Genomic DNA, 26,027 nt, shown 5'->3' with positions numbered 1-26,027 from the left:
TGGTGAGACCTCTAAAACCGTTAAAGGATAATTTTCAGAAAAATGTGAAGTCATGACTTTCACATAGATATCAAATGAATACGTGTTGAAAATTTCATTTAACTTACTAATTAAATAAGGGAATCAGGCACATGTCATCAAAGGTGAAGTCTAAAATAGCACAGATTTACGTGGAATAAAGTGATATTGAATTGGGAATGTGCAAATAAATGGATAGGCCTTTCTGAAGTTATGGAGGGCTATCTGTCCAGGACAGAATGCATTTGCGTGACTGTAGACAATTATCTTGCATTGCTGTCAGTTACTTGCAATTTACAGAGTTGTAAAAATATACCCCATTGGAATCAGAATCAGATAATCTCTAGACCAGGAGTTTGGCAAACTAAACACCTAAGCACCAGCTGCCTGTTTTTGTCAATAAAGTTTTACTGGAACACAGTGCACGCATTCATTTATTACGTGTTGTCTACGGCAGCTTTCTGACTAAAAAGGCATAGTTGTGTAGTTACGACAGAAAGACCCTGTGGTCTGCAAGCCCTAAAATCTCTACCTGGTCGTTTAAGGAAAAGTTTGTGGCCCCCACTCTAGAGTATGCGTAGCTTTCCATTGAACACAAAATCTTCCTATATTTATTTACTTATTTGTAAATTTATATAAATAATAAATATATGAATAAATTTATAAATAATAAATGTATATCTTTCCTCATTATAATGTAAAACATGGACACAGGGATATTGTTTTGCTCTTTTCTCTGTTATATTCCCAGCACCTAAAGCAGTGTCTACTACACTGTAGACATTCAATTAATATGTGCTGAAAATTAATAAAACAAATACATATGAGAGTAATCTGATGACCGTAATTTGAAGAATCTTGGATAATGTTTTGACAATGGCTGGTTTGCAATGATTTTTAGCTGTTATGATACCAAATTCGAATTTAACATCTGCCCTTTTCTCCTACCATTAGTGAAATTACAAAGTGGAGAACATGACTCATAAGTGTTAGACATAATTTTTTTTTTTTTTTTTTTTTTTACAATTAAATCCACAATTTTATACATTTATCTCACTCACATGTCAGTGAAAAATCACCAACTATGACAAAATAGGACAAATTATATGACAGAAGAACCAAAAAACTTAATAAAAAACATATCCAAGTGTGAAAAGTATGGTACTCTCGGTGTCTTCACATCCTCCTCTTCTGTGTACTTATGTACAACACATTGTTTCCTCGGATAAATGCATCCCCGTACTTATTCTTCAGCTGTCCATTTACATACTCCTCTGTCTGCTCCAAGGCTATATTCATATAGCCATCCAGGCAAGCCAGGACCCCTCGGTAATCCACTCCAGAATTTAATTTTACCACAACTGGTCGTCCGATGATTTGCTTCAGGAAGTCACTGGGTGTTTGCTTCCGCAGACTCATTTTAACAATCCTGATCAGAAATTTGGGATGTGGGAACCCTGAGTTCTAATCCCAGCTCTGCTACTTAATTAGTTGTGTGCCTTGGATAACTCATCATTTCACCTCTCAGGCCCCAGGTTCCTCACCTCGCGGCCGGAATCGGCACCCCGACCCCGGGCACCCCACAAGCCCGACCTCAGCCGACCAACCAGTCGAAACCGACTAATTTTTTTTTTTTAAAGATGATTTCCTTAGTTTTGACTTATTAAAAAAAGTTAATTAATTAATTAATTTATTATTATTATTATTTTTATATTTATTTTTGGCTGTGTTGGGTCTTCGTTTCTGTGCGAGGGCTTTCTCTAGTTGCGGCAAGTGGGGGCCACTCTTCATCGCGGTGCGCGGGCCTCTCACTATCGCGGCCTCTCTTGTTGCCGAGCACAGGCTCCAGACGTGCAGGCTCAGTAGTTGTGGCTCACGGGCCTAGTTGTTCCGCGGCATGTGGGATCCTCCCAGACCAGGGCTCAAACCCGTGTCCCCTGCATTGGCAGGCTGATTCTCAACCACTGCGCCACCAGGGAAGCCCCTAGACATAATTTTTATACAGTAGGGTAAGGATCAGTTCCTTTGCTCTGACAGTATGTTCTAATCAGCAGAATCAGAGAATCTTGGGGCGATGCAGTCATTGTGTTTGGGAATGCTGACAGATTTCTAAAAGAAATGCCTTGTCCAAAAGATTTAATAGTGGTGCTGTTAAGATGAACTCTTTCCTAGAAACACACAAAAGGAGAATGTGAAAGTAAGGGCATTTAGCTTTTGTTGTACCTTTTTTGAAATTTGTGGAAGAGTTGGCTTTGCATCTAGGATAGGATGGACTTGCGTGTTTTACAGATTGGCAGCAGTGCCACTGTTTTTCTTCCTGTGCGTCAGCTGGAGCTGGTGGAAGCGCTGTGCATGCTGCTCCCTAAGATGTGGCTTTGCATCTGGACCATTGATGCGTTTCCGTTGGAAGCCGAGGCCCAAGGCATTTATGTTTACTAATTTGATACCAGGGATTCCCCAGATGAGGTCTCTTCAGCCCACTAGTGTATGTTGAAATAGCCCTGAATATATTAGTGTCCATGTAGAGTCCTAAAAGTGATGGATCACGTTTTCTTCTAAGATGCTTGTTTAAGCAGAGAGCTGTTAGATGTAGTGACAGAAGTAATTTTGTTAGAAATTCCTTTTTTGTTGTTGTTTTGGTTTTTTTAGTTTTTTTTAGATTTAGAAATTCCTATTTTCTAGTGCCAGTTGCAACATATTCTCTTGGTTTAGGGAGGTAGTACCAGATGCAAAGAAAACTGTCCTCGGGGGAGTTTGCCAACATACAAGGGATGTACAAGACAGAACATAAGCTGGACAAATAATTGCTGAAATGGCTTTCCACAATAAAGGGTTTTCCAACGTGCTGCAAAGGAACAGGGGAAGCTTTTGAAGTACAGAACATTAGAGCAGGAAGGGAACTTTGAGGTCATCTAGTCTAGCCCCTTAATTTATAGGCGGAATCAAGTCATTTATTCAAGGTCAAATGACAAGTTGGTCACAGAGCTGAATCTAGAAGGCATTTCCTTTTTTTTTTTTTTTTTAAACATCTTTATTGGAGTATAGTTGCTTTACAATGGTGTGTTAGTTTCTGCTTTATAACAAAGTGAATCATAGAAGGCATTTCTTCATTCCATATTACTTATGGAACAAATTTCAAAATTAGTCTGACCTGAGTTTGAATACCAGCTTTGCTACTTGTAAATATGGTGACTTTGAATAAGTTACTTATCTTGTCTCAGCCTTGGTTTCTTGAGCTACAGAGGAAGAATGATGTTGTAAGGCAGCTATGTACAGTAGATACTTAGTCATTTATCATGGTGCTTGGTGCCTGATAGATGTTCAGCTGATTGTTACTGTTATACTTTTTTTGCAGTGAGTAAAATTTGATGGGTCCAGTGTGAAAGAGTATTTACATTTAGCATTATATGGACACGGGCTTTTATGTAGCTTTTAGGAGGAATGTGATACTGAGGAAAATAAAGATACACTGAAAAGGTCGTGACAGAATCATAGGTGTGAGTGAGGAAAATGACTTCAGAAATATGACTTGAGATTGTTCGGGCTGTTACAGATCATATAAAATAGAGGTTGAGAAAGAACTATTGAATGCCGTTGGTTTTGCCGTTAGTTATTGAAACAGAAAGCAGTGATGCAATCTGGTTGCTCAAATTAAAAATCTGATTTTTAAAAGTGAAGTCCATTTCCCCACGTTATATAAACAGAGCACACTCTTTATAGAAAACATCAAGTAAAGACGAGTAGAAACGTCACTCTTCCATCATCCAAAGGCAAACACATTTTAACATTTGGCTCTATTTTTTCCATTGTTTTAAACTGAAACGTTGATATGGTTTAATATCTTGCCTTTTTCCCACTTAATTAATGTTTCCCCAAATTATCATAAACTCTTGGAGATCATTAAAAAGTGGGTTTTGTGTGTGAATATAAAAATAATATATAGTTTTTAAAAAATGTTTAAATAGATGAAAAAACCAACTATAGTCTCACCGAGTCAGAGGCATTTTGCTAATACTTCTGTTACATTTTCTTTGCACTTGGGAACATCTTGGTGGCTATTGATTACATTTTCACCTAAATCCTATAATTACGCTCACTTAGCTTACGTAAATTTAAATAGAAGTCTTTCAAGGTGTTGGTGCTGGGGAGTGATGGGGCTCCAACCATCTCACGCTGCAGGCCTGTGTCTAGGACTGAATTTAAGGTGGAAGATCATTCATCAGCTAACAGAAGTCAGCCCTAATTCTCTAAAGCGTCCACTGAATGTAGTCGGTCACCTTCTCATCTATGCATTTAGGAAGGTGCTAGTTACGTATCATTCTTGGGAGACTTGAGAAAACAGTCGTTTTCTGCTTTATGTGGTTGAGATGAGGACCGCCATCCAAAAAGGGCTGCTTGAATGTTTTCTTCAAAAGATTTTTGTTCCCAGTACCTCTCATAGCATTGCCACACTGAGTGTGATTCTGGTAATTTAAGGTAAAGGGGTTTTTGGTATGACAAGGCTCCTGGCTGTAGGTCACTGTATCTGGTCCTGGTCCAACACCTGAGGCATAGGTGCTCTTTTAGACATACTGAAGGACATCCCAAAGGGATTTTTCAAGTTTGATTACACTTTATTTAGTCTTAGCTGCTTGACTTTAGAACCTGGTCTCTATGTAAGAGGTTAAAACAATGAAATTCAGAAATTTTAAGTGCAATGGACAGAGTAGGAGAAAGGGAAAGATTTTAAAAATATAGTTAGCAAGTTCAGAATGAGTGAGATAGGGCTTAGCAGCAGCATTTGTGAAAAAGGGATCCAGGGGTTTTGTTCACCTCTAAATCAAAGGAATAAATTAAGCAGAATGTTGGCAGTGATTCCACATGTGAATGGGGGTGGGGAAGGACGAGGGGGTACAATGAAAGGGCCATCTTGGGGCTGTTAACGTGAATGTTCATTGAGAAATATTTCACAGATTGAGGATTAGAGAAAGCTCAGAAAAGAATTCAGGAATTGTGTTATCAGGCACCATCTAGAGAAGGCATGTTTTTAGGATTTAGGAAAAGAATAAGTTCATAAAAGGAAGTCACCCTTTGTGAGGTAAAAAAAAAAAAAATGATGGGGCATAAGACTAAGGAAGAAAATTTTCATTATTGAGAGTGTGGGAAGAGCAATCAGAATACAGGAGGGACTGAAGGACTGACCTTTCAGAGCTTCTAAAAGGAAGAAAAAGACAAATTTGAATGAAAAACATGATCCATTTTAATTTGAGTTTAAAGATGTGTATTTTTTAGATGTCTTGATTAATAATAATGCAGATGGGACATATGCTTTATTTTGTTCTCTAAAAAAAGCATTTAAAAGATAAAGCCAAGCCCATAAGAAAGATCTGGAGGGATAAGATATATCTTATGGAAGGTCATAGACCTACTTTTATGGAGAAAAAAATGTGAGGCACTTAAAGTCAGAACAGCAAGTTAGTGGAAAAGTTAGATTCCAAACTCCATGTATTTTCATTACCTTCTTCTAATTAACAAAAAAAGGAGAGGGATGAAAAGCAGATGCATTTCTTTTTAGTGAGCTTCCTTTCTAACCCAAGCTCACAGCAGATCTACTGTAACTGAATTTTATCTCATGCATGAAATCGCTTTATAAGGTGTTATGTTCTGTTTGTAATTTTTCAGTTATATATTCATAATTGTGAAATGGGAAGTAGGGCATAAATGTCAGGTGGCTAATAAAGTATTCTGATCTAATACAAACAAGTTGTTTGTGTCTTTACAAAGGGGAAATGTGGACTTCCTATTTTAATCTAAACGCTTTCAGGCAGTAACATAGTATCTGTGGCATTTTTCTCAACAAAGGAAATCCTCTCCATTTCCCATCACATTTTATTGGGTCACAAGAATAGCAGACATACAGAAAGCGTTAATGTGTGACACTCAGGAAGTAATTTTCTGAGCATCCTGTCACATTTTCAAAAGTTAATTTCAGTTCCGGCAAGGTAAAAATGAATGTAATTTCCATATGGAAATATTTGACGCATGTATGACATTTATCTTATTATGTTAATATGTTAGGTGATACTTATTTTTGCTTAAATGGTTACACATCTGGCATGCCCGTTTTCTTGAAAGTAAATAACAACTTCCTATTCAGATGCTAGGTTTTCAGTTCTGAATCAAATATTGACCAAAGATCTTATCTCCCAGCCCTGGTGATTGCATGCTTACCAGGTTGATCTCTTTACCATTCTTGTTTTGGACAAGATAGAGTTGGAAGTAAATCTAGTATTCTTTTGTCCTGTTGGTGTGGTCACCTTGGTGGTGGTGGTAGAATGTAGTGCTCACAACCAGGGATTGATTTTAGTTTCTGAGTTTGCCTGACTGCTTGAATCCTTTGGCACTTTCTTTGATTAATATGCCCATTACCTACTATGGTTTTTTTTTGTTGTGTTTTGGGTTTTTTTCCTTAAAGATAGAAGCCAAGTTATACAAATAGGCAAGAAATTTGGGCTACGTGTTTTTAAAAAGGCCCAGCTAATACAGAAAATAAGAAGAAAGTTCTAAGACTTAGACTTTCTTTACTTTGATTTAGTGTTCTCTCAAATCCCAGGCAAGTTTGTCTTCTAATGCACATGTGCTCAGATGTAAGCACCCTGAGGGCAGGACTTTTGTGTGTTTTACTTTCTGCTGTGTCCCTGGTGCCCAGAACAGTGTCTGGTACTTTGTGGGCTCTTGCTGAATACGTGCCAATTTGAAGGAATGAATATTACTGACACTTCATTTAAAAAATTTTATTCTGGAAATATTTCAAATATACGTAAAAGTAAAGAGAAATATGAAGAGCCCCCATCTATCCATCTCCGTGCTTCAGTATCATGTTCTTTCCCCCCATGCTTTTTTGGGGGGCGGTGGTGGGATTGACTCGTATTATTAGCAGTTTAAATTGCTGTAGAAAGGAGTTGTTGAAAATTGTTAAATGGAAATGAATAATTGATCTGCACATTGGCACAAATCTTTAGTTAGGTTGTGTATTTACCTTCTTGAGGAACAGAACATTATTCTTGGTTGGAAACAAATAATGTGTAAATGATAATAGTGAGACATATTGAAAGGAAGTTTAGATCTGTTTATGTTTCTTTCATATTTGCACATGGTTGTATCATTCATTCATTCATTCAGTCATTTATTTGTATGACTTTATTTTTTTTAGAGCAGTTTTCAAAACGTTCACAGCAAAATCGTGTGGAAAGTACAGAGTTTCCACATACCCCCTCTCTCTCTCTCTCTCTCTCTCACACACACACACACACACACACACACACACAATGTACACCGCCTTCTCCACTATCAGTGTCCTGCACCAGAGGGTACATTTGTTGTAGTCGATGAACTGACATTGACACATCATTATCACACAAAGTCATTAGGGCTCACCCTTGGTGTTGTCCATTCTGTGGGTTTTGACAAATGTATAATGACATGTATCCACCATTATATATCATACAGAATGGTTTCACTGCCCGAAAAATCCTCTGTGCTCCACCTATTAATCCCTCCCTCTTCCCCCAAGCCCCTGCCAACCACTGATCTTTTTACTATCTATGTGGTTTTGCCTTTTCCAGATGTCACATAGTTGGAATCATATGGTATTTAGCCTTTTTAGATTGGCTTCTTTCAGTTAGTAATATGCCTTTAAGATCCCTCCATGTCTTTTTGTGGCCTGATAGCTCATTTCTTTTTATTGCTGAATACTCTTCCATTGTATGGATGTACCACAGTCTGTTTATTCATTTACCTGTTGAACTTGTTGCTTCAAGTTTTGGCAGTTATAAATAAAGCTGCCTTAAACATTCATGTGCATGTTTTTGTGTGGACATAAGTTTTCAACTCTGTTGGGTAAATAGCAAGGAGTGTGATTGCTGCATTGTCTGATAAAAGTATGTTTAGTTTTGTAAGAAACTGCCAGACTGTTCCAAAGTGTCTGCACCATTCTGCATTCCCACCAGCACTGAATGAGCATTGCTGTTGCTCCAGATCCTTGGCAGCGTTTGGTGCTGTCGGTGTTTTGGATTTTAGCTATTCTAATGGTGTGTAGTGGTATCTCAATGTTTTAATTTGTAAGTACATTTATTTTTATATTGGTCGCTGAAGGAAATCCAACCCTTTGTTTTTTGTCTTTGTGGGCTTGACTAGATAGTCTATGTTGACTAGTTTCTAGTTTGAGTTTTTGGGGGAGTAAGGGTCATTGGACAAATCCTTAGTAGGCACCTTTCATGCACCTGCACTAAGGCCTGGGATATCAAAGACATTTTATTTGTTGCCTTGGAGCTTATAGTTTTGTAAAGGAACAAACATTACAGTTGTAGGAGCACACTAGGAAGCCATCTTCCCATAGGTGGGAGAGTCAGAGGGAGTACAGACATTTGAATTGAATCTTGAAGGACATGCAGGAATTAACCAACAAAGAGGTAGAAAGAAAGGTGGTGGAATCAGGGAGATCTTTCTACACACGGGGTGTTGAAAATAGATGCTAGAGCCTCAGATCTGTTCTGTGTGCCTGGGGGGAGCTTAGGTTTTCCAGGGGCAGGGAGGGGCAAGAAATAAATAAAACTGGAGAGATGTAAGGGCCTTAAATCTAAACCTTTTGTACTATGTTAGAGTTTTTGCTTTTGATTTGAAGTGGAGCGGCATGCCTTTGAAGGGTTTTATTCAGGGGAGTGCGATGAGATGTGGGTGTAAGATTATTCTGCCTATAGGGAGTGGGTGGCTTTGGAAGCAGGGGCTAGGACAGATTGTAATCGACCGGGAAGAGTCCTGAGAGCGCCCTCTGAGGCAGTGGCAGTGGCTGGTGAAGGAAGAGACAGATAGAAGAGGCAGTAAGGAGGTAATACCTCCTTAGGGCTTGGTGATCATTGGGAGTGGAGACTAAGAGGGAGATGGGGAACTGAATGAATGATGGTACCATTCACAAAGATAAAAGCTACAGATGATGGAGTAGATGCTAAATTGAGTTTTGGAAGTGTTGAGATGACTTGACATTTTCTCTCCCAGGTGTATGATTTAAAACTCTGGAAGCTTCAGATAATGGCAAACTACTTCCTGGGAGGGAGTTTTGATCTTTTGGTTTTTTGGTTTATCTCTATGGAAAGGATCAAAAGTTGTGAGTGAGTTAAGTTCTTGAATTTTCTGGAGAGAAAAAGGATCTTTTGTCTTTCTTAAAGGTCTCTTCTCAGTCAATATCACAAATACCAATCCAGATGTTCACTGAGGGTCTCAATCCTGAATTATAGGCTCTGAAACAATTGATGTTACAGTTTGATGTTGTAGGGGGGCTTGTTAATCATTCGGTAACTCTGTCTGTGTCTGTGCATCTGTCCCTTTGGAGATGTTGTTTATTACTTTAGGAAAAATGCTCTATTTTTTTAAAAAAAAATCAAACATTGTAAAAATATGTAACCAAGGAAGAAAAAGTCCTTCATAACCGCCCCTCCCACTACCAGTCTTAACAAGACGGTGCATACTCTTTGCAGAGTCAAGTCAGTTCTCTCTCCCTCCATGCCCCCCCACCAAACTCTCTCCCTCCATGCCTCCCCCCAAACCCCCCAAACACTAGCATGTGCATTTTAGCAGAATTGGGATCTCGTGATGCATACAATTTCGAAAGGGCTTTTTGTCACTTAATGATATGTTATTCTTATCAGATCAGATAAATATAAAGCAAACCCATTCTTTTTAATAGTTGTACAGTATTTCATTATATAGATATGTCATAATTTATTTGTCTAGTTTCCTATTAATGGATATTCACCACTCATTTCTTTCCGTTCTCTAAACCAGTGCTGTTTAGTAGAACTTCTCTGATGGAAATGCTCTAAGATCTGCTCTGTCCAACATGGCAGCCACTAGCCATGTGTGATTATTAAGCATTTGAAATGTGCTTGGTGTGCCTAAGGAACTGAATTTTAAATTTTATTCCATCTTAGTTAATTTAAGTAGCCACATGTGGCTAGTGGCTACTGTATTGGACAGCGCAGCTCTAAACTATGTTAGAGTCAAGTTAGGCCATCAAGGTGCTTGCTTGGATCACATTACTTGGGCCTTCATAAATTGCAGTTTAATGGTGTTTCTTTGATGTTTAACAGTCATATAAAGTTTCTCTTGTAAACCTCTTTTAAAGAAGTATTGTTCAGTGTTTAGAGTTCCTTAGAGGGAGATCTATGAAATGCTTCTCGAGTTTAGTTCCAAAAGAGAGTTTCTCTTTCCAGACATATCAGTATGCTTCCTTTATCAAGTAAATGATCTCTTTCTACCTCATTTTGCATCTCTTTTGCCTTGGTTGCCATGGAGTCCAAAGTTCAATGTTTGGTTCTGCTGCAGCAGGTAATCTTTTCCCTTTCATCACTCCCCCCACCAAACTATATAGCTTTCCTTTCATTCTGAGTTTAAAGATTTCATTACGTGTATGCTTTTCCTTGTAAAGCACTTCTCTTTTTGAAAATGATTAGATTTACATGAAGTTTTTGGTATCTATCCTAAGACTTCACTAAAAAAAGATAGATACAATATATACACTACTTCCCTTCCACAACCCTGCACACACATACATCATATATCTTAATAGGGCCATTAATATCGTCATGTGTATGAATCCTGTTTATCATCACAGTGGGAAATATATGTATTTAAAATCTGAAATAGACATTCTACCCGGGTTGTAGAAAATTACTTACGTGCTTTATGGTTGGTTACATTTTATTCAATTATGAGTCCAAATTGGGTTCTTTTACAACTTCTTGTTTTGCCAGTATAATGCTCTACTTTGGCTTTCTTTGGGAATATATGGAAATCTTCTTTTGCTTGAATTTAAAGTGTATTCTTCAGGATTTCCTAGTTCCATGTGTGGCACCCTGTTGATAAACATTAACTGCTAAATGGTGGCAAAATATTTTTTGACCCTTCTAGAGTAGCACTGTTGAAGTGTATAACCTTCATTTAAAAACATTTTACTCTTCCTTTGTTTCTGCCAAGTTTCCATCCCTAGATATTTTTAAATATTAGGATACCCTTAGTTTTTACATAGACTTAAGAATTGGAAAGCGTAAGAATATGCCGAAAAATTATTAATAAATTCCTTTGCCTGTGAGGAAGTAGGATAGAACCAGGAAACTGCTGATGTGGTAACCAGGATAACACACTGAAACCATCTGTGTAACTCTTGGCAGGAATAAAATGACAAAACAAGATCTTGGAGAGTGCACATTACCAGGTGTGTGATCAAAAAGATAAATACATTCTCAAATGATAAAATTGGCCTAGTGCCTTTAGCACCCATGGGACTGTTGTGTGTACGCATATGTGCAGACATAGCTGTCAAGGTTGAGCATTTTTAGTGTAGTTAGGAAACTGGGACAGGAAAAGGCTGGAAGTAGAGGACTTTGACACTGCTTGGAGTCATTGGAACGGTAAACTCTGGATGTGAACTTGGGGAAACTGCATGGGATTTCAAGTGTGACATGATGATAAACATCTGGTGGTGATTTGCAGCAGAGGTGCAGAGCCAGGCTCTTCAGGAAAGAATAAAGGGGAGACCTTAAAAGAAATATGTTTGTCCTATTTAACTAACAGTGGACTTTGAAAAAGACAGGGGCCATATTAAGATTTTTTTTTTCTTTTTTCTTGAGAATTGAAGGAAGATGGAAGCTGAGGACTTTTTCATGCTATTTAATGCACTGTTAGTAATTTTCAGGAAAAGCAGACGAATGTAAAGCTTTTCATTCTAACTCAAATTAGACTTACTTAGGTTAAGTATAATACAGCTTTGAATACTTACAAGAGAACTTTAAGAGATTTGGTTTATGAAGGAATTTCATGGTTTTGAACAAGATTTTTGCTCTGTTAAATTGCAGTGGTTTGAGAGTAATTCTCTTTCCCCTTTTCCTCAATTTAGCAGGACTATTTGATGTAAGCTTGCATGTTCTGAATGTTTACTAAGCTTGCATGTTCTGAATGTTGCCAAGCTCACAGTCAGTAGATCTCCAGTGGATATATGTGTTTAGTTTTCAGTACATTGTTACTTTGGTTTCCCAGAAGCTTTCTTGGCATTACAATACCTCAAATTTAAAAGTTTAAAAAAGGAAAGGAGTGGTATGAATATCTGTTTTCAGATACATTTGTCTTTTCACAGTTTGACAATGATGTGTCTAGGTGTGGATCTCTTTGAATTTGTCCTACTTGGAGTTGAGCTTCTTGGATGTGCCGTTTAATAGTTTTTACCAAATTTGAGAAGTTTTTGGCCATTATTTCTTCAGATACTCTTTCTGCCCCTTTGTCTCTTTTCTTCTGGGACTCCCATTATGTGTATGTTGGTCTGTTTGACGTCCCACAGGTGTCTGAGGCTCTGTTCAGTTTTCTTTCTGTTTCTCAAACTGGATAATCTCAATTTACCTGTCTTCAAATTGGCTGATTCTTTCTTCTGCTGATTTATATCTGTTGAGCCCCTCTAGTGAATTTATTTCAATCATTGTATTATTCAACTCCAAGACTTTTATTTAGTTCTTTTCTATAATTTCCCTCTCCTTATTGATATTCTCTATTTCATGAGACATGTGTTCTCATACATTTCATTAGTTCTTTAGACACGGGTCTGTTTCTTTAGTTCTTTGTGCATATCTATAATAGCTGATTCAAAGTCTTTGTCTGGTAAGTCTAAAGTATGAGCTTCCTCAAAAGATAGGTTCTGTTGACTGCTTTTTATCCCCTGTGTACAGGCCGTGCTTTCTTTGCACGTCTTGTAATTTTTTGTTGAAAACTAGGTGTTTTAGATAGTATAATTTGGGAGTTATGGAACTCAGATGATCCCCACCCTGAGTTCATTGTTGTTGCCATTTTGTTTGTTTAGTGACTGCTGGATTAAGTCTGTAAAATCTGATAGCTTTGCTCTGTGTGGCCACCAAAGTCTCTGCTTAGTTGACTTAATTCAGCTAATGACAGAGCTTTCCTGGAACCAGTTAAGTCTCCCATCCTTTTTAAAGGGATCCTTGTAAACATATGTCAGATCATGTCACACCTCTGCTCAGAACCCTCCAGTGACTTCCATCTCACTCAAGGAAAAGGTAAAGTCCTGCAGTGGCCTGCAAGACCCTACCTGATCTAGCCCTCTCCTGTCTCCCTCTGTTCAGACCATACTGGGTTGGTCTCTTTGCTGATCCCCAAACATGCCAAGCAGTTCTGATCTCAGGACCTTTGCATATGCCAGATATTCTCATGGTTTACTCTCTTCTCTCCTCTAGGTCTGTATTCAGTTGTCACTTCAACATGGGCTTCCCTGTCCACCCCTGCTCCCCCTCCCCTGTGTTCTCCATCACCCTTCACTGCGTGATTTTCTCCACAGCTCTTATCACTGTCTGTCATACTCTATACTGTCTTTCCTTTGTTTGTTTATTGTTTCCCTTTCCAGAATGAAAGCTCTTTAAAGGTAGAGATTCTTGATTGTTTTGTTCACTGCTGTATCTACAGTGAAGAGAAAAATGCTTGACAATAACTTTGTTGAATAAATGAATCTATTCTTATTTAAGAATGAGACACTAGGGACTTCCCTGGTGGCGCAGTGGTTAAGAATCTGCCTGCCAGTGCGGGGGACTCGGGTTTGATCCCTGGTCTGGGAAGATCCCTCATGCCGCAGAGCAGCTAAGCCTGTGTGCCACAACTACTGAGCCTGCACTGTAGAGCCCGTGAGCCACAACTACTGAAGCCCACACGCCCTAGAGCCCGTGTGCAGCAGCTATTGAAGCCTGTGTGCCCTAGGGCGCCCGCATGCCGCAACTCCTGAGCCCATGTGCCACAGCTACTGAAGCCCGTGCACCTAGAGCCCGTGCTCCACAACAAGAGAAGCCACTGCAATGAGAAGCCCGTGCACCGCAACGAAGAGTAGCCCCCGCTCACCACAACTAGAGAAAGCCCGTGTGCAGCAACAAAGACCCCACACAGCCAAAAAAAAGGAAAAGAATGAAATACTAAATGCTGATTGGAAGCTTTTTGTATGCCATGGTCTTGTCTTCTGGTAATTTTCATGCTAACTCTTCAGCTAATGACCAAAGGCATACCTTGGAGAAATTACAGGTTTGGCTCCAGACCACTACAATAAAGCAAATGTCACAATAAAGTTAGCCACATATTTTTTGGTTTCCCAGTGCATATAAAAGTTATGTTTACACTATACTGTAGTCTATTAAGTGTGCAATCGCATTATGTCTAAAAAACTATGTACATATCTTAATTTAAAAATACTTTATTGCTAAAAAATGCTAACCGTCATCCATCTGACAACACAGGGTTGCCACACACCTTCAATTTGTAAGGAACACAATATGTGCGAAGTGCAATAAAATGAGGTCTGTGCCTGTATTGGAGGATTCCCAGATATCAACATCTGGAAGTCTGTCTTTGGGGATATTACGTTTTCTATAGAGAATCCCCCAGTTTCTCACCAGGAGTGTTAGGGGTTTAGGCTGGCAGGAATGGAAGCACAGCAACATGTGTTTGGCTTCTGGCATTCTGGGAGCTGCGAAAGGAGCTGAGGGTCGCACACTGATACGGAGGCTGCCAGTTAGTTTGCTAATTTCAGCTCCCACAGCTCAAGTCACCTGTGCCAGGTATCTACTCACGTGGAGCAGCTTTCCTTCACTTTCTCCAAAAAATCATCCTCTGGTTTCCTAAGGGGTGGTGGGACTTTAGATATTCATCAACTCCATCATCTCCCCTCTGTTTGGGCCCATCTTCCCGGATACATGGAGCCTGGAAGTGCTGGGCCTCAAGGACTCTAAGGAAAGAATCTAGTCTCCTCTTCGATACTTACCTCTGGAAGCACCCAACATTTTTTTTTTTTTTTTTTTTTTTTTGGTTGCGTTGGGTCTTCATTGCTGTGCACGGGCTTTCTCTAGTTGTGGCGAGCGGGGGCTACTCATTGCGGTGGCTTCTCTTGTTGCAGAGCCACGGGCTCTAGGCACGCGGGCTTCAGTAGTTGTGGCACATGGGCTCAGTAGCTGTGGCTCACGGGCTTTAGCGTGCAGTCTCAGTAGTTGTGGCGCACGGGCTTAGTCGCTCTGCGGTATGTGGGATCTTCCCGGACCAGGGCTCGAACCCGTGTCCCCTGCATTGGCAGGCGGATTCTTAACCACTGCACCACCACGGAAGCCCGTACCCAGCATTTATACTGTGTTAAATCCTTTAACCACTATATTTTCTTCTTCTGTTCTTTTTGTCCTTGAAGGTAATACCTTTTATACTGGTTTACTATCATTTTAAGTAGGCTTGGGAGGGAAAGGAGATAAAAGTATACAGTTAGTGCGCCATTTAATTGTTTGCTTGGGGTGTCCTATCTCCCCTAACCCTTGAGTATAGGTGCTCCATCTCATGCTTATTTGTACTCATAGGGCATTGCATAGATTAACTATTGGTTTGTCGGCTGATACAGATAGAATGGCATAGGTGATCTTTTTCTTTTTCACCTGGCCTTATTTTATTATCATTTTATTTCAGTGCCTACACTGCTTTTCAAAAAGTGAATTGAAAAAAAATTGAAATCATGGCAGATAATAATTTTTCTCCTTTTTAAAATAAATATTTTAAAATGTTGAAATTAAATTGCTCTTTTGCTGATCTGATTTTTAGGAATGAGAGAACAAAGCACTACAAGTAGAGTACCTTTAAATGACTCATAATTACTCACGCAAATACATGTAAACTTGGATACGCAATTAGGCAGCTCATTATGTTGCAAATGCAGTTACATGCTTAAATTCATGGCCACTCCCTTGGCTCACCCAGCTGTCTCTCCTCTCTTAGGCTTATTTATGACTGGTTATTAATAAGCCCCAGCTGTCAGAATTTGAAAATACATGCTGGTACTAGTGGTGCTGTTCAACTAATAATAGAGGGAAAGTTTGAAAAGGAAGTTTGCCTTTGAGTTTATGTATTGCAGAGTTGGTCATCTGAGTTGGCAAAATCCCGTTCTCCTTCTGGAGATGCAGGCTATACATTTAGAAAAATTATGATTAATCATAATAGTGGTTAATGATAGTCACATTATAGTATACCCCCATCATCTGTGATGTGCAATTCTGAAATCCAAAAAGCCCTGAATTTTTTTTTTTATAACTGATCAGTGGCAAAACCTGAATCGCTTCATTAGGACTCAAATCTGACATGCGATGATGGGGCTCTTTCTAGTCTGTTTATCCAGATCGCCGGTATGAAGATGTATAGATTTTGCCGCAGAGAACTGTTCATGTGTTTGCTTATGGCTCACTGACCCAGAGCCCACTGAAGAGTTTACATAAAAGCAGTATACATACTGTGTCACCTTTTGAAAATGCAGAAGATTCTAAGGTTTCAAATGCTTTTTGGCCCCAGTAGTTTCTTCTTCTTTTTTTTTTTTTTTAATATTTATTTATTTATTTGGCTTCGTTGGGTCTTAGTTGCGGCACCATGGGCTCTTCATTGTGGCGTGCGGGATCTTTCGTTGCAGCGCATGGGCTTCTCTCTAGTTGTGGAGTGCCGGGTTCCAGCACGTGCGGGCTCAGTAGTTGCGGTGCTTAGGCTTAGTTGCCCCGCAGCATGTGGGATCTTAGTTCCCCGACCAGGGATCAAACCGCATCCCCTGCACGGGAAGGTGGATTCTTTTTTTTTTTTTTTTTAACTTTTTTTTTGTTTGTTTGTTTTTTAAATTTTACTTATTTATTTATGGCTGTGTTGGGTCTTCGTTTCTGTGCTAGGGCTTTCTCTAGTTGTGGCGAGCGGGGGCCGCTCTTCATCGTGGTGCGCGGGCCCCTCACCATCGCGGCCTTTTCTGTTGCGGAGCACAGGCCCCAGACGCGCAGGCTCAGTAATTGTGGCTCACGGGCCCAGTTGCTCCGCAGCATGTGGGATCTTCCCAGACCAGGGCTCGAACCCGTGTCCCCTACATTGGCAGGCGGATTCTCAACCACTGCGCCACCAGGGAAGTCCCTGGAAGGTGGATTCTTAACCACTGGACAACCAGGGAAGTCCCTGGCCCCGTTAATTTCTGATAAAGAGTTGTGGCCTTATAGTGAGAGTAACAGATTTCAGATTACATGTGGGTTAAAATTCTAATGGGGAAACTTTAACTGATACATGTTAGAACACTTGGATATATTACATACAGTTAAAGTTTCCCATTTTTGTTCAAAGTTATTGTGAAAAAAGAAAAAAGTTATTTATTGTATGTTGATACAGTACTACCAAATGGAGTAATTAAGAATTTTCTTAGTTACTAAAGTTTTAAAAATTGTTTTTAAATCATTAGTTTAAAAGTGAAGGGACTTCCCTGGTGGCACAGTGGTTGAGAATCCGCCTGCCAATGCAGGGGACATGGGTTCGAGCCCTGGTCCGGGAAGATCCCTCAGGGCAACTAAGCCCGTGTGCCGCAACTACTGAGCCTGCACTGTAGTGCCCACGAGCCACAAGTACTGAGCCCATGTGCCACAACTACTGAAGCCCGTGCACCTAGAGCCCGTGCTCCGCAACAAGAGAAGCCACTGCTGAGAAGCCTGCGCACCACAACGAAGAGCAGCCCCCGCTCATCGCAACTAGAGAAAACCTGTGAGCAGCAACAAAGACCCAATGCAGCCAAAAATAAATAAATAAAAAATAAATAAATTTATTTTAAAAAGTCAAGATAACAATTTCATATTTAATTGCTGTGCTATATTATCAGTGATTTTCATATAAATAGGAAATACTAAGTAGCATTATAAGTAAATGGGAAAAATTATGGCATCTATATTGAATTAGTACAGTTTGGTTCTTTGTCTCTAATGATATTAATAATACTTTGTTGTTATTTTAATCACCCCTGATCTGTTAAAACCATCCATCCAGTAATCCTCAATCCTTATTTCTGCCTTAACCCAGCTTTAGGATGTGGCACAGTGGTTTTTCAAAAGAATGGGGGACGGGGTGCCCTTTTCTGTCAACTCCCTAAGAATCTTAATATTCATTGTCCTTCCTCCCCACTCTTAGTCATTTTTGTCCATTACCAGAATACATGAGAATTTTGAGGTTTTAAATTAAGCATATGTAATTAACATCTTAAAAGTAGATTGTAATCATACAGGCGGATGAGCTTGGGCACGTGGCATGTATTTTCATGTACCTTAAAATTGGTTCTTTTGCCCAAACGGATTAGAGCAAGTAGATACTCGGCTGCATTTCAGTCAAGGCCTTCCCAAAGCACACTGATAAAGATTCTTTCCTATTTTGGAGGACCAAGTATTTCTGTTTGAATTGATTGATGTGATTGTCATTAAAGTTGCTGAGGGACCCACGGAACCCTTTATAGCGGTTTGATGAGTCCATTTCCAGTTCTCTACTTTTACTGACCTATGACTTTAGGAAATTCTTATAAATAAACAGTGGAAAGTCATTAACAGATAAACTGAAGTTTAAAATAGAACAGTCTTCACCAAGTTTCTGAAACAAAACTCTTCTGGTGCATAAAAATGTAGATAATCAAGCAGTAATCAGTTTTGACTGCAGTATAGAATATAGCAATATAATGACACTACGGAAAACCTAGAAACTTTTGACGTAGTAGTAATAGTACACCAGTTGTTAAAAAAGATGTTTTCTTCAAGTTGTAAAGCCTGAAATTTAAGAATAAATTAATATATTTTTACGTATTAGTTGAAGGATTAACGTATTTTATGAATAAAGACAGCGAGAATTTTTACACATGAATTAATATTGTGGTCGTTATAGGTACATCAGAGCCGTGCACGTGCTTAAGCCCTCCTTATTAGTTAAGCCAACCACTGTTTTTGCAACTTAGTGGTAGACCTTTGAGGAAAGCTCTAATGTGGATAAAACCTTCAGTGAATACCAGTTAAATCAGTAATTTGAACTTTGTTATGGTTATTCTGATGTTTTTTTCTCTGAGTAGGAAGTAGGGAAAGGTGATTAATAGTCAACCCATTAGACTTCGTTTTGTTTTTGATGGAAATATTTCCTCCTGTAAAATTTAATGGCCATGAATTTGATTGCAGAGATTATTTTCCATAACCAGAGCTGTCCCTGGAGAGGCAATTTGAAACAGTTTCATTAGAATCCAGATAACTATCAAAAAGAGTGTTCTGGAACATTATAAAAAAGGACCATGTGAAAGTAAGTTCAGATCTGGTCTGATATTTTAATATTCCTACCCCTCATCCCCCAAGAAAAGTCAGTAAACACAGTGTAATCTTTTCATTGTCTTTGAAGCCCATGTTTATGACTGAAACTACTTTATTATGAGGTCCTTTGGTACCAGCGCCCCCTCGCATAGGAGGCAAAATAAATCTGACTTTCACTAAAAAGTGTTCTCATATCCAGTAGTTTTATGGTGAGGTATTTGAATGTTTTTATCTGAGTAAGGACAACTAGACAATTTAAAAAATACTTTTGCCAAACTAGACCCTTTAAGTCTTCATGCCTTGTGGAGTGGAATTCATGAATGCATTCATACATGTTTTATGTGTGACTAGATTTATTTATGAAACACTTAACTGAACACCTACTACTTGGCAGGCAGTGTTCTAGGTACTGGAAATTAAGCACTTAAAACAGATGAAGTTTAAACCCTCCCATGAGAACAATTTCTTGAGGATCTTATATTCTAGAAAAGTGCTAAGAGTTAGTGTACTTTCTTCCTCTCTAAAAGAGGAGACGATTGCTGTCCTAGGTTGTACACCAGTACATGGTCGAGCTTTGCTTTTGCATATTTGTGACTGATGGGAAGCAGATACCCTGTAGTTGCAGGTGCCTAAACTCTCACCCTCAGAAGGTGCCCCGTGGTTTTCCTAGCTTGCTCACGTGTTCATTCTAACCGGAAGTCCTTTCAAATATACTTACTGAGTGTCCCAACCCGGCCTGTTTCATCTAGCCCTTGCCCGTCTTCCACGTGGATTCAGCACAATCTCAGTTCATTGCTTTAAACGGCTGAGTGTGTGCTCATGTGCATGTGTGTGTGCATGCACAAACCATCTGCTGCAGTTAGGTTTCTAACTCCTTGGGGAATAAGAGCATAGTCGGGGACTTTGGTTTAGCACAGTGCTTTATATATAGTAGCAATTAATATCAATATTTGTTGACTTCAAGCTACTGTCCTAAAATTGCTTAAAACCACAGCAGTTTCTTTAAAATGGTCTACATTGAATTTTTTTAAAAAATACCTTTCATTTCTTGAAGGTTTGTCTTTTATGGTTAGTCAAACCACTTAGCGTATCAAGACCTTTACCTCTGTTTTTAAAAATTGTACAGATTATGCAAGTAAGAAAATACTCCATGGGACTTTTTAATGCTCATTAAGAGTTGTTTTTCATGTTCATGAGCCCCATAGCCTTTGGCAGGAGTGGTGGGATCACCCTCTCTAATCAGGCAAAATAATATAATTAATTAGTATGGCTATATCTTACATTTACTTTTTTTTTTTTTTTTAATGGTTGAAGAGGGTATTGGGGGCTGTCTTCCTTTGTTATAACTCTCTTCCTCCTACCTTCCCTTCTCCAAAAAGTTTAAGCTAGATTTAATAATTTCCATTATGAGTTTTGTTTTTTTTCCTCTGTATGATTGATTACTGTCAAAATACACAGGCAAGAAGTCATTGGAAGTTTCATTTTGTAAGAGCCCAGAGTTCTCTCTTCTGAAAGCCTCCACCACGAGGGAGGGTTTCGGTAGCTTGGCTCTCCCGCTGAGTGTTATTTCCTTTGGGATAAGCGTTGCCCTCAGTGCGTGAGACGTCTGCTGGGAAAGATTTGTACCAGGGGCAAAAGAGTAAGAAGCAGTCACGGTATTTTATGGAAGTAATTGGGTTACAAATTGAAGTATTCATATTTTATTACTTGGTTATAAATTCTGTTCAATCCTTTGTTCCTCAGCCTTTTATTGGGACTGATTGTGGATCCTGGCAGCCCATTTTAGGTTAAATCTAAAGAATTCTGTATACAGAATTTTAATTTTTAATCAATTAAATGAAGTGGACCATACAAGATAGAATGTAATTATCAAGTAATTCGTTGAAAACCTTTAAAAAGGATAATTCACATTTTGGACTTTTGTCATGAGTGGCAAACAAAAAGTCTGGTATGCCAAGTATGCTTTTGTAGATTCTAGTACTGTTTTGAATGAAAGAGATAATAGAATTATAGATGGATGTTATTATTACTACCTGAATTATTATTTCTATTTTCATAGTTCTCACGTAAGGATATTCATTAATATTGTTGTGTCCCAGACTGAGATTTTTCCCTTATAGGTCTAAGTTCTCCCTACTTTGTTTTTTTCTCTTCCGTTATAGACTTGATTATGCATATTGCAGTTGTTTCTCAGTACTTATGATAGAATCAAGGATTTTTAAATTATATAAATATAATATGAAATCTGGTTGTAAAACAACTCTTAGTTGACATGATTAGAACGCACATTTGCTAACCTTCTAATCAACGCCGGCAGGTTTTGGGTCCTGCTCCCAGGTGGTGTTCCTTCTTAGACAACTTGACAGAGGAATTGGAAGAGAATCCAGAAAGCACAGTTTATGATGATTACAAATTTGTCACCAAGAAAGACCTTGAAAATTTAGGTAAAAAAATTATGATGAAATGTTTATAAGATTATTTCTACTTGTTTTTGTTTTGAGTTTTGAACATTAGAAGTGATGGAGTCACATTTATCTGATTTTCCAAATCTCTTTCTGACAAATCAGACATTAAACTTAGTATATATAATCTCTGCTTAGAAAAAGATTCAGATAAATTCAACCTACTGAAGCTTTTTTGTATCTTAAATGAGGAATAATTTTTTTAACCTACCACCTATGTATAGGAAAAATATCAGTCAAGGGAGCAGTGACTTTCAAGTACTATTTGAATATAATTAAGATTTTGAGAAATCTCAGAGACTGCACGGAAACGATTTTTGTCCCCCTGTAGGTTTGCTTATTAAAAGACCTAATCCAAAACTTAGAACCCATAGATTGAATCCTCAAATATGTAGAACCTTAACAGTCACTTAGGTTTAAAGAATACAAACCAAGAAATGCTTCTTAATAATGGCCAACATTTAAAATAGGGCTTACATGTGCCAGGCGGTATTCTGAATGTTTTATATACAACTCATTTAATCTTCACAGCTATGGAGTGGATACTATTATGATTTCATTTTATAGGTAAAGAAACTGAGGCACAGAAAGATTTTTTTTTTCCCCAGAAAGATTAAAGCAACCAAAGGCTTCAGTGGTTGGTAAATGTGAGGGTTAGAGTTTAAACTTAGAGTCCATGCTCTTAACCTCAGCCATACTGACCCCTCTGAAGAACATGTTTATCTTAGTTGACTAGTACTGGTTTGTAGGATAACAAGAGTAGGTTTTGCTAATCTTGTTCTATTGTTGGGAAAAGGCTACATAGCAAATTACTGAGAATGGGAAAACTTAGAGGATCCATTCTCCACAAGCCTAGGCAGCTTAGTTGTCTTTAGAACAAATAGATGTACTATAGCAGTTAAATGCTAAAAGAAGATAGAATAGTATAACAAATAGATTAGAAGAGAGATTCTTAAACTCTCTTTTGAAACTATATCTTTTAGCACAGTTAATCCAGGCAGAATTATTTTCTACTAGCTACCACCAAAATAATTCTTTAAATTTTAATGTGTTTAAAAAGAAAAGAGTTGTATTTAGCCTTTTAAAAATATGACTTACGGATGAAATAGGGTGAACTGAGTCTTCCTACTGAAGTGCCTCCTTAAATATCTCCAATGTAATTTTTACAGTATGCTTATGTCATACTCACCTACCTTCTTAAATTGGAGACTAAAAAGTCATTGCTATTTTGTGGATTTTTAAAAACTACTGTGTTTAGTATATTTTGGATGTTTTTTCAGTCTCTTCACTGTGTTTATTTTGGGTGAGGAAGGCAGTGATAAAGGTTTAGATACGTTTTGTTAAAATGCATTCATACTGCCTATTTTTAATACTGTGGAAATAGATATAATAGTCAACAAAATAAGTTATACTAGAAATCATCTTCATGTAAATTAGTAATATCTTTTAATATTAAATGAGCCATTGGTTATAATTTTTCAACAGATTTTACCATCATATATAAAACCTTTAAAATAATTTATGTTAAAGTAAAAATAAGGCCATGTAACTAACTTCCCTTATTTCTTAAGATTATAGCATTGAATACTTGCAAGTTCTGACATTTCCCAGTTACAGCCTTTAGCAGGTCCTATACCATGGTGTTTCCCAAAACGTGTTTCATGGGCCACTGTGTATGCAGTGCTGGGTGGGTGGCATTGTGGCTGATATCATGGGCATTAGAGATGGGCTGACATGGGCTCACATCCCACCTCTACCACGTAACAGCTCTGTGACTTGGCCAATTTACTTAACCTCATTGTGCCTTGGTTTCCTCATCTATAAAATGGCAGTAGTAATGGTGCCTACCCGTAGGGTTGCTTGGAGAATGAATCAGATAATGCTTGCAAAGTACTCAGCACAGTTTCGAAACATAATACATAAATGTTACCTATCATTTTAAGAGATTTGTGGCAAATAAGTTTGAGAAATGTTAGGTTAAGCCAAGATAAATCAGTTTCTCTACTCATGGACTTCTTTGAGCCTTTAATGCCGTCATACACTGTAAATATCCAGGAGGGGGAGGAAAATATGAAACAGTTCCCAAACTTAACTTGATCGTAGAACCTCTTCTTCCTCAAAGATCTCTTGGGACTAGTGTTCTGTGGAGCTAACGATGGGAAAAGCCGCTGCTCCTGCCAGATTCTCTGTGTAGAATTGTTTTAACATGAAAAGCTTTCTCCTGGAATGGGAATAATGCTGGGCCGTAAATATAAATTTTATATACCTAATAGAGGAAACAAAAAATTACGAACCCACATGTGCAGGTACCTAAATGCAGATTGTTATGCATTGGACATTTCATTAAGGTTCAGCCCTCCCTCCCCCCGAAGCCCCCTACCACCTTTTAAGTTTCTACTGTGCAAATCCAAACCCTGTGGTTTTATTAACCTAATGAATTCTAGGAAAGTATTTTTCTGACCAAGTCTTATTACTTTATGAGATTATCCTAAATTTAATTTTGCCTTTTGATGTTGTTCTGTAATGTATACTGTTTTGTACATCTATGTGATTTTGCCGAGTAAGTGATTTTTAGGTCTGGAGGGATGTTAATTTCTAAAATTTGGAAATCAGGGTAATGTTTTCCTTGGAAACATAGTCACTTAGTATTATACCAACTAAAGCTGCCATTTATGTGAGTATATCATAGGTGGTCTTATTCTGAAGATAAATATTCTCATAACCTTTCTCTGTGTAAATATTTGCAATTAATAAATAATTTCTGTGACATAGGCAGAGCATCCTTTTCTGACCACCAGCACCACTAATTGTAAATGAAATCTAAATCTAGGAAACCCTGTGAAAGATACTGTTCAAAGCTTCCAAACACTGATTGGCATTGAACTTTTAATTCATCCATGATGAAGTATGTCTGTATATAATATATATGTTGGTATAAATTGGCCAAAAGCAGTTCTTTTGGGGGAAAAACATGCCCTTTCTACATTATTGTTGTGACAGTGTCCTTTGTTTTTGGAAATTATGGGCCATACCAGTGGTCTCCCCCCAACCCTGGCACTGTTCCTACTTGGCAGTCTGAAAGTTGACAACCTAGTGTTGATCTCAGCATTTTTTGTTTGTTTGGGCTTTTTTTTTTTTGGCCGCGCTGCACGGCATGCGGGATCTTAGTTCCCCGATCAGGGATCGAACCTGTGCCCCTGCAGTGGAAGCGTGGAGTCTTAACCAGTGGACCGCCAGGGAAGTGCCCTCAGTATTATTTTTAAAGTTAAACTAGCTCATGGAATCCAAAAATCTGAGAACCACTTGTATAGGGAACCCTTCTTTACTTATCTGTCATAGTTCATAAAGACCTTGCCATCATTTTTATGCTTAGTATTGCATTAAAAATAAGTAAGGATGATATTGCTGAAGCAGAGTAAAATTTTCTTTGCAATTATTGAAGAAGATCAGTAATTCTGATCCTTAAATTTTTACTCAGAAGTGAACTTATAATCAAATTGTCATGAAAAATCGTTGAATTTTAATCAAGATTTCATAAAAATCTGCCCTCTTCTGATTAACTTTCCCCAGGGCTCACCCATCTTATTGGATCACCTTTTCTCCGGGCATATATGCATGGATTTTTCATGGATATAAGACTCTACCACAAGGTAACTACAAAACTACAGTTATTTTAGGTGACTGATGAGCGCTCTGTAGCCATTTCTTCTCTACTTACTTGCATTTTTATAAAACATACTTAAGATTTGTAAGCAATCTGTCTGTTCTTTGGCATGATAGTCATGCTGTATATGAGACATGCTGCTAAATACAATTCTCTTATTTTTAATTTTTTTCCACTTTGAAAAGGTGAAATTGATGGTAAATCCATTTGCTTTTGAAGAATATAGGAAAGATAAGATCCGACAGAAGATAGAAGAAACACGAGCACAGAGAGTCCAATTAAAGGTAAATATTGTAGTCATCATTGAATGTACTAGGGAAGGGTACTTCACTTTTATTTTATTTATTACTCAAAGAAACCTGCCATCCATTTCTTAGTTTTTCCATCCTTAGTTTACATCTTTTACTGGTATTTTTGGTATATTTTATTTGTTGTGAGGGTGGACACTCTTTACAGTTTTATCATTATAGACTCTATGGTAATGGTAGTGTGGAAGATCATGCCAGGTGAGCTGATAGTGTCCGTCCTACCAGGAAGATATGATGCTGTTTTCAAACAGGGATTTAGATTTTGGAGCGATGGCGCTTTGCTAATCCCCATTTCTTCCTGACATTTGGGAGTGTCTTAGGCTAGCTGCTTGGATCATGGGAAATGGTCATTAGACTATGCCAGGGCCCAGACAGGAATCAGGCCACACTAGTTCTATTAACAGAG

The 26,027-nt window shown here is 38.3% G+C and overlaps 2 protein-coding genes across 2 annotated transcripts in view; one reads left to right on the top strand and one right to left on the bottom strand.

Annotated features, from left to right (window-relative positions):
- NOL10 (nucleolar protein 10) overlaps positions 1-26,027 on the top strand; it is an 86,477-nt gene that overhangs the window by 34,560 nt on the left and 25,890 nt on the right. Inside the window, exons 14-16 of the mRNA XM_068565005.1 lie at positions 21,505-21,631; positions 25,220-25,299; positions 25,499-25,597. Coding sequence (XP_068421106.1) covers positions 21,505-21,631; positions 25,220-25,299; positions 25,499-25,597 — 306 coding nt within the window. The remainder of the gene's footprint in view (positions 1-21,504; positions 21,632-25,219; positions 25,300-25,498; positions 25,598-26,027) is intronic.
- On the bottom strand, positions 1,050-1,632 carry LOC137777644 (U6 snRNA-associated Sm-like protein LSm6). The gene has a single exon (XM_068564547.1). The coding sequence runs from the start codon at positions 1,435-1,437 to the stop codon at positions 1,195-1,197; it is 243 nt and encodes an 80-aa protein (XP_068420648.1). The 5' UTR covers positions 1,438-1,632; the 3' UTR covers positions 1,050-1,194.

This window comes from Eschrichtius robustus, chromosome 15 (assembly GCF_028021215.1).
Source record: "Eschrichtius robustus isolate mEscRob2 chromosome 15, mEscRob2.pri, whole genome shotgun sequence".
Lineage (NCBI taxonomy): Eukaryota > Metazoa > Chordata > Mammalia > Artiodactyla > Eschrichtiidae > Eschrichtius > Eschrichtius robustus.
The sequence above is the reverse complement of the archived record's forward strand: the minus strand, read 5'-3'. Positions and strand labels throughout refer to the sequence as shown.